Source organism: Frieseomelitta varia, unplaced genomic scaffold, assembly GCF_011392965.1.
Source record: "Frieseomelitta varia isolate USP_RPSP 00005682 unplaced genomic scaffold, Fvar_1.2 scaffold_24, whole genome shotgun sequence".
Taxonomy (NCBI): domain Eukaryota; kingdom Metazoa; phylum Arthropoda; class Insecta; order Hymenoptera; family Apidae; genus Frieseomelitta; species Frieseomelitta varia.
Genome location: NW_025109968.1, coordinates 44332 through 54022, shown reverse-complemented (window position 1 = coordinate 54022; position 9691 = coordinate 44332). Strand labels below are relative to the sequence as shown.

The 9691-nt window shown below is 33.5% G+C and overlaps 1 protein-coding gene across 1 annotated transcript in view; it reads right to left on the bottom strand.

The window, feature by feature from the left end:
- LOC122527935 (protein sprint) overlaps positions 1–9691 on the bottom strand; it is a 28291-nt gene that overhangs the window by 5032 nt on the left and 13568 nt on the right. Inside the window, exons 7-11 of the mRNA XM_043652535.1 lie at positions 9072–9323; positions 8850–8975; positions 7893–8037; positions 6853–7082; positions 108–568 (exon numbers count right to left, since the gene is read on the bottom strand). Coding sequence (XP_043508470.1) covers positions 108–568; positions 6853–7082; positions 7893–8037; positions 8850–8975; positions 9072–9323 — 1214 coding nt within the window. The remainder of the gene's footprint in view (positions 1–107; positions 569–6852; positions 7083–7892; positions 8038–8849; positions 8976–9071; positions 9324–9691) is intronic.

Here is a 9691-nt window from a genome sequence, read left to right as displayed (position 1 = left end):
CTCTCTAAACTGCCCTCGCTATGTCGAACCACCCTCGCAAAAGCGACCATAAGAACGAACAATTCCCATTCGCCAGATAATAATCATTTCGACAAACAGTTACTAACTCGAACGCCGAGATCCTGAATGTGTTTCCCTTGGGCATGATAGATGTTCTCGGCGAGAGTTAGCAACGAGCCAGTGGCCACGTAATGCTCGATAAACAGTCTGTAAACGTGTTCCCTGAGCGGCTTCAGCACCAGGGTCATCATCACGCCCTCCAGAATCGCGTCCAGGTTCAAAAATTCATTTGGTTTCAGCTTTATCCTTTCTTTCTCCACTTCCTTCTCGAACTCCCTCTCGCCGTGCTTCAACAGATAGTTCTTCATCCCGGACATGAACTGTCTAATGTTCCTCATAACCACGTGAGGACTGGCTTCTTTCCCTTCCTTCGTGCACTGAATGAAGTTGTCGATATGGTGGGAGAAGGTGGTGGTTTTGTCGGTAGCCAATTGAAGGGCATACGACCTTATGGTGGAGCCTGTGCCCGTGTTATCGCGGTTCCTGAGGGCTTGCAACCTAGGAGGAGCTGTGGAGCAAAGAAAAATTCGATTAGGACGATTTGAGGTTTAATAGCGAGAGATAGAGCGATTGGGATTCGTTATAGGGGTGTTCTCGAATGAAAAATTGATTTTTGGAGAAGCATAGTTGGGCATGAATGACGATGGCCTGTCAATAGATTAAATGAAGGGATACAAGAATCAATAGAACGTTTTATATAATATTTAACAGATTATTGTTCAACATAAAAATATAAAATTGTGTAGACAACAATAATTCATTGTTAATTCAAGTTTGATCAAAATGTACTAGGTTGTTATTCGTTTTATTGATAAAAGTGACATTAATTTTATTGGTGAAAATGAAAATAACGACTCGAGTATTGATAAAGAGTAAATGTTTAAGTAGCAGCTTAGTTAATAGATAACGAATGAAGAATGAACATTGCAATCGTATTGGAGGGATGTTACTTACTCGTAGCTCAGTACTAGTTCAATTCGAACTTTATTAATTCATTATCTTAGTAAATAGACTTTGGTATCGCGAATTATTATTTTATCGTTGGTAAACTACTAAATAAGTGCTTAAAGTGTGTTGAAAACATGATAAACAGACTTCGTCACTGTACACTGTACATGCAATTACAAAGATAGTAATTTGATCTTCTTTTATTGTTCTTTTTTTATTATCGGCTAACACATCTTGGTGAAAAAGTCCTTTGGGTATGCAAATCTTTTAATTTGCTAACAAAAATTTTAATTAAATTTAATATTTAATAATTTAGATTATAAAATAATTTGTTTAATGATTTTAAATTCATGATTTAAATAATTATAAATTCATCATTCAATAATTACAGACATATTTAAAAATTATACATAAAATAAGCAGAATAGTTATTTATAAACAAGTTAAAAAATTATCGAAGTGCTTCTTACTTTTAAAGATCATTTGCAATCTTGAGTAAATGAGCCGGAACCACTTGCCAACTCTTCGAAAGTTGAACATGGAGTTTGAAAATGGAGAGAAATTCTTTTTTTTGTGCTTAACAGTTATTACTGTCACCTGCATCTCCGCTAAATTATTCATCATCTTTTTTTTGTATTTAATATCACAAAGCTGCCAAAACTTCATTCCTCGCTGCATCGTGATGTATTAACTAGAAACTATAATACTGTTCCTCAAACTCTCAACTTTTCTCAATTTTACACAATATTCCTCAAACTTTCACAAATTTCACAAATTATCACCAAGTTTTCTTCGTTTTGCTTGACACAATGTAATCGATAATTTATAAAATTTTCTCCTTCCAAATGCTTTTTGTTTCTCAAATTTGTAAAATTCAATTCTGAATTTGTAAAATTTCGACTTGCAATTTGAAATTTTAGTTTTATCAATCTGCAAAATTCCTTTCTTCCTTCTCGAGTCTCTTGTTCAAATCTTCTCCAATTTTTTCTATTTAATTTCGAAGGAGACTAAATAGTCTTAGAAATTCACAGTCTTCTTTCCAGTTTTCTTCTATCTTCAGAATGTTCGTCAACTTTCAACGATTCTCTTCTACAGAATTACACTCTCGATTTGTACAACGCGTATTTTTTTTTTTTTCTTTCGCCAATCGGATTCGGATCGCTATCTGACGCGAGGATCGTTTGATCCACGGAAATGCTCTCAAGTCGAAGGACTCCTCGAGGAGGCTGGCTTATCAGCTTCAGAATTCCGCATAAAATTATCGACGACGATGACCCGAACTAGAACTGCTTTAGACGTCTTCGAGACTCCGTCAACTGGTTATCTCGCCGACCCTGCAATCTTACGGCCAGATATACGCATCCCCCTTAGCGAAAGATTTTTCCACGAACGATTTTTTTTTCTTTGCTCTTGAAAACGGACTGAATGAAAATTCAATATAATCCTTGAAAATATAGGAGAGTTTTTTTTTTTCTTTTATAAATTGGGATGCTTGATTCACGATTTACGTTTTTCTGTAAACGTTTTAGTATTTTATAATATCTTTGTTGATTCTTCGAAAGAACAAAGATCTTCAAGATCTCGGTTAAGAAATCGATCCAAAGACGAGACACTTCACGTCGAACTTCTTTACAACTCACAACACAATCAAACAAGAAACTGTTGAATATCGCGAAGAACTTTTTCCAAACTATATTTTCATTCACCGAATTGCCGAAGAAACTCGAACTGATCGAGCGAGCTCTGACGAAACTGCACCGATCGATGGACTAACCGACACTGAACAGTCGTCAATCGCTGTCTAAAAAGGTAACTTCTGCATGTGCATTGTTTAGTAAAGACGCGGTAGAGGGGAGAACCCCAACAAATGAGAGAAGAGGATTTGGGTATGACTCGGCATATTTTTCTTGCTATTCTTCGACCCAATGAGTACTTAAGAATTTGGGATTTTCATTGCTCCTCGGCTGAATTTCAGTTGAACTAATGAGAAATTTTTATGACTCACAGATTTATGATTATTTTCACAAAAGATTTTTATGACCAACAGAAAGCAGAAGATTTTAAGTATACTATTATACATTTCTTCGCTTTTGATTTTGAATTTTAGAATTTCTAATGGCAGTCACATTTCCGAGAAGATAATTAGAAAAGCAGACGGACATAATTCGTTTTATTCCAAATAAAACAAATATGGCCAAGCCTGTTTACTATCAACGTATTAAGGTAAGTGCTCCGAATGGATCGGCCATCGGCAATGGTTATATCTCGACCAATGTTTCCACGCTATTACGAGCACGATGTCTTTTCATCCTTATTGTCGTCGTTACTTCGATTCATCTCGGCCGGAACTTTTCTTCGTAGACAAATATTGTCGTCGGAGTGGTGTACAAAAAAAAATAAAAGATTGTAGAAGACAGAAAGTTTCTCAAAGAGTTCCCTGAGGAACTTACAGGAAAGTTTCGTTTCACGACAGATGAAACAAAGAGAAAGTTTCTTTTTTTTATTCGAGAGCGAGAAGAAGTTGTTCTCTGTGTTTCTTAAAGTAAATAATTCGTTTAATTAAACAATTAACCAACATCTCCGGAATTAGTATACCAATATCTCCCTTTTTTTCAAATAATTACAAAGTAATTTATTTATAATTAATAATCATAAATGTATTTTCTCCTCATTCTGTTTTGACGAACGAAAATTTTATTCGAGAAACTAAGTAATTTTCATCTAGAGTTTGTAAGAATAAAAAAATTTTTCATCACATCTCGCGTGCAGTTAAGCTAAATGTTTCGAGCTGCGAAACATCGAAACGATTCTTGAATTATTCGAAGCGATTCCAGGCTCATAGCCGCTATGAAACAACCCCTCGTATAACACGCAGCTCGAACTCGGGGGACAACTGCGAGCAGCGAGGCGCAACACGCGAGAGTTTGCTATTCCAAACGACCGACACCTCGTAAACTATTCCAATTTGTTGGCAAAGCCAGCCATTATCGTTCGCTTTATAGGGTCTGTCGTTCGTTATAAACCTTCGAAGATGAAACTATCGCGAAACTTCGCCAAAGAAAATTTACCTCGAACTTGTAAAGTTTGACAATTCTTCGGCGAGCAACTTTCTTGAATTCTTTTTTAAACTTCTGCCCGAAATTTTGAATACAAAAATTAGAAAATTTTTATCTGAAATTTCTAAATTTTTAGATGCGTGAGATTTCTATTTTTGAGATTTATATGAATAAATATGACAATTTAATATTTGTCAGATAAAGTTAAAGATATATAAACTTCTTTGTACGAAGAAATACCTTGTTCAGTCGTTATTGAGACTCATTGCTCTAATTATAGTTGAATTACGCATTTGATTTATGTATTTCTTCCAGTAGTGACATCACAATTTCAACGATCCATATTTGTCCAAGATAATCTTGTAGTAGTTGAAAAAAACGAGGTAACGAAGATATGATTGAACAGTAATAGCGTGAGTAATTTTTGTGACGATACGCGGTTTTGAAGCAGCGATAAATGAACGTAGAAACATCAAATCAAAATCATTTCCGTCATTTTTATAAATAATATAAAAATAATGTAATAATATATATAACAATAGAAAATCTAAAAATATACATTACTCATATTTTTAGCTTTCTATCCTAAACACAATTTCAAAATTCAACATAAGATTAAGATCCTTAATTGCACTCTATTATCTAGTCCTTTGAATCATTTCAAATATTTGCAAGGGATAATTTTATTACTGTCCTTTGTTTGTAACGTTTAAAATATTTGCAAGGGAAAATTTTATTACTGTCCTTTGTTTGTAACGTTTAAAATATTTGCAAGGGACAATTTTATTACTGTCCTTTGTTTGTAACGTTTCAAATATTTGCAAGGGATAATTGTATTACTAAATTGTTTTTTAAATGTAGAAAGTTTGAAAGTAACTACAGGAAATGGATGAAGATTGAAATGGTAATGATTTATGTCGAACAAATTATTTTCTATACGGTTGTCATTGTTATTTGGACAGTAGGATAGCGAAAGCTTACAGCTTATCTGTCTAGTTCAATTACTTCGAGTTTTGATCTAGTAATTATGCGAGAATGTTCGCAAATATTCATGACTATGCACATTTAGTCTGTTTATTAATTTATTCTTTTTGTTTCTTGATTCGTCGATCTAATTTGCTGATTTACTAATACATAAAGATTATTTTTCTGGTTATTGGATTTAATTAGTTATTAATATAAATGGTGACTTTTCGAGGCTCTAATTTTCTAATGTTTTAATTCTTTGATTTGATTTGACTTGACTATAATTAATTAACTTTAATGTTTTTCAATCGTTAAATTTTGTAAAATGACAAAGTTCTCGAGATTCATAATTCCGTCAAATCGTTAAACTCAAAATCATATATCACCGAAGTAAACAACCATTATATTATATTAAAAATATGCAAATTCTTCAATTTTCAATTTCACTTGCAGAAGTATTAAATCTGAAACTTCGAAACTCAATCAAGAAACCTCGGCATCGATCATTTCCTTCTCAAAGAACGAGAAATATGTCACAGACAGAGATCATCTCGCAACCCATCGTCAACTTCTTATCTTCTTATCATCACCGCCAGACGAGAAACGAGAGTAATCGTTAGCATAATATCAGACGCATTGTCCATCGAGCGTTTCTGACACGATCAAACGAAGCACGAGCACCGTGTTTACTTACGCTAAGTCGTTAACAAGCTCTTTCTTTTTCTCTTTTAAATCGTTTCGTTCGTGAGAGTCAGCATTAGTTAAACAATTTATTAACTATCGTTTCTTTCTGAATCTTGAATTATCGATCGGCAATCACGCTTGTGTCATCCGTGACTCGTAACCTTCTCGATGTAGTTGCACTTGCGCCACGCGTGGCAATGCACTTTGATGGTTCATGTGAGTCATGTTGAGACAGTTGTCAGGATGATAAATACATAGATATGTAGTTCTATGATCTTGTTTTATATATATGTTTCTATTTCACGTTGTACACGCGTGTTTCACAGTTTGACCATGTGCGATTAATTAGAAAATCTCAATCTTTTGAAATTAATTATATACTTTGAAATGATGAAAACTATTAGGCGAATTTGCTTTCACACATTCATTTTGATTTGATAGTTTTCATGTATTAATTTACAGATTGTTACAGTAAACCATTTGAAAATCAATGGTTGTCGAGGAATATTCTTTCGAAGTGAATTCGAAACAATTAATTCTCCTTGATATCGTTGATTGCAAGTATTTTAGACGTACGTGTATTTCATTGGGAAAACTTTCTTTTTGTTGTTTCAATTTGAATCAATCTTCAGAGTTGCTTGATTATTGAGATCAGTAGTATTGTGCGACTTTCTTTAAATATTTGGAAATATTTCTTACCAACAGTTTCGAATTTTATCGAGCACAGTGAACAATGCATAAGGAATCTGCATTGTTTATCGGCCATGAACTTCATTGGATTGGCCAACTGTTGTGCAATCTATTAGCATACACATAGCACACAGTCTTTTATTCTGTTTCTCTCAGTTGCTTCTGTGTTTTTCCTACGTGTGTTATAAAATTTGCATGCATATTGCTAGAGATTTGCAAGCATATAGCTAGACATAAATATAAATTATACTCGTGTTTGTTCGAACTTTCCGCTGCTTCTACTTCTTAATTTTTTTATTTGTTTACATTTTTACTTTTATCTCCAACATTTACGCGTGCATATTTATCTTCATCCCTAGTTTCCAGATTTTCAAAATTTCTAAATCTTTAAAAATACTATTGTTTTCTACAGTGATAAAGAAAATATAAAATAAATAAACAGACTTACAGAGAAGAGGGTCCAAACGTTCTTTGAAGCTCTTGTTTCTCTTCATTCTCTCCACGTCGCTTTCGTCTGTCTCTAATGGCGTCTCCCATTCAGAAGAGTCGTAGGTTTGGTCCTTCCTGGTGTCTCTAGCTTCCTCCCTTTCGTTCCTCTTCTCGACGTTATCGTACGAGGAGTTCCTGTCGCTGTACAGCGACTCCGACGTGTCCGGCGATTTCAACAACTCTGGGTACCTGTTGGACAGACAAAGACAAAAGGAGAATTAAAAAAAATTGTCTAAAGCAATTTTTTTTAGTTCTAAAGCAATTGCCAAAATTTCTACTCATTCTCTTCCCACTTGTCTATCTGATTATATTTTGTTAAAACATACAAATGAATTTATGAAAAATTTAGGGAATAAATTTTTTTGTATAATTTTTGAACACTGTATTGTTTTAATGCCATGTATTTTCTTCAACTATTAAATGGGTAACAGAGAAAAATGTCATCATTTCAGGTAACGAATATTTTAGAGGACTGGCAATTGAAATTTATTTTATTCATTATTATGTTACATAACTCAGATTGTGTTAAGGAGAAAGATGATATTTTCTAACATTATAGATGTTGAAAGAACTGTATATAAGAAATATTCAGAATGTAATCATCCAGTTTTCTATAAATAGTATTCTATAATATAAAATAATAAAATAATAATAATATAATAAATAATAAAATTCTATAATAGAATTAAATTTTCACTTTATACAAAAATATATGATATAACATTTGAAATATAATATTTCACTGAGCCTCCCCTTGCATCCAACAATTATGAAAAATAAAATCGAAGTTCCAAAAGGTATTTAAAACATTTAAAAATACCCAATAGCTCAGAATACAAAAGACTGATTTGATTTAAGAAATAGATGTACATGCTTCTCTCACTCGAATTTATTATTTGATTCAAACAAGTTTGCTATCAGCGTTGCATTGATAATGTCATCGACAATTGCAATTTCGCAATTCGACGGACTGTGAATGAATTCGATTGGACAACTTACCGTTGGAGGATGATACTCTCAACGGTCAAAGTGTTCCCAACAACATCCCTGTCGCACTCCTCGTCCGGAAACTTTCTGGCCACGTTGTCGCCCTCGAAATCCGCATCACAGTCGTAGTCTGGCTCGCAGTCGTCGCCATCGTTGCCTGGGCAAGCATTATCAAAAGTCGTTATCGACCTATCCATCGTTTGAAGAGAAAGCAAATCTCAAAATTCACTTTTCAATTTGAATTTTCACACAATTTGGACAGGATATTGATAAATATACGCGTTTAAACGTATGACTGGTTTGCAAATCGACGATCAAACGAAATTGAAACAATATGTTGATTTCTCGAAATTTCGTGCAAATTTTCACGAACGGAGATTAGATTGTTAAATTCATGATGATATCGGTTTATAGATGTTGGATAAAGAATGGGTATTTTATCATATTTTGATTTGAAATTGTTTGTTGAACAACGTCAAGTTTACTGATTTGGAGAAGGATTACAAATAGTTACAAAATGCTTCTTCACTTGTATCTTTTGACGTAACAGATTGGATGATTAAAGTAACTTAACAATGGAGAAAATTACAAAACACTGGGAAATCAATTGAAAATTTGAATTCATTAAGCTAATACAATTATTTGTTTTATTTTAGAAATTAAAAATATAGATTCTCGGATAAAACAATCATAATCTCTATTTTATAAAAGACTATCTTAAAAATTAAACAGAAAACACAATTTGGCTACAGTTCCAGTTGGAATAATCACATTCTTTATTTTACTTAAAAATTCGAGGAAAGAATAATTTAAATTTACTGAAATTTAATTTTCCTAATTAACTTTATTAACAATAATATAACTCTAATTCCAACATCTTCCTTTAAAAAAAAAATCATCCATTTTTCACAAGACTGTAAATAGCAATTATAAACAACAAAAAGTAAAAATGAGAAATTGCAAACCTACCGATGAATTCCCAACTGGAGTCAACAGTCCAGGATGTGTCATTGAACACCTTGGTCCTGATCTTTGGTGGTTGTACCGGCTTGGCACGTGGAATCTTCTTCGTCTCTTTGGTGCCAAGCCTCTTGGCTAGATTATCAACAGAAGAGGAGATCAGAGGCGTCTTATCTTCCGTTTCTTCCGATTCCTCCCAATCGATCGGGTGTAGCTGATTAAAATTCGCACCTACTGGCGTTTGCAACCATCCTGGTTCACTATGTCGATATTTATTCGTCGCTGGATTATTTCTGGGTCGTCTTCTCGGTATTATTGCAGCGTTCTGTGCGATCGCGTCCGCTGGTTCCGCGTAAAATGGACTACCCTGTTTCGACTCTGGTGTCAGGGGACTATTGCTCTCTGATTTCGCTAGCATCAAGCCCAGTTTGTTCCTTGGAGGCGTCACCGTGCTGGGACTGTTTAAGGAATTTGTGCTGCCTGCTTGAAAAAAAAAAAAAAAGAAAAAAGAAATGATTTTTAATTAGCAATGGTGCACGTGTATGTATTATCGATTACAGTGAATTTTTCTTTTGCTTATATTTTCTACATTGAAAGTGATTTTTTTTATTGTAAATGTCGTTGGTCCAGAGAAAAAGACTTATCAATAGTTCATTTATTTGAATTTGATATTGAATTATAATAGAAGCTCAGAAGTTTTCTCCACTACATATTTTTCTTCATCATCATACTCTTCAAAGCATGAAGATAAAATGAAAAAGATATGACTAATCAGAAAACAACAAGAAAATATTTATGCCATGTTAAAATTACTATAAATAATGTATAAATATATAAAATAATGTAAAAAT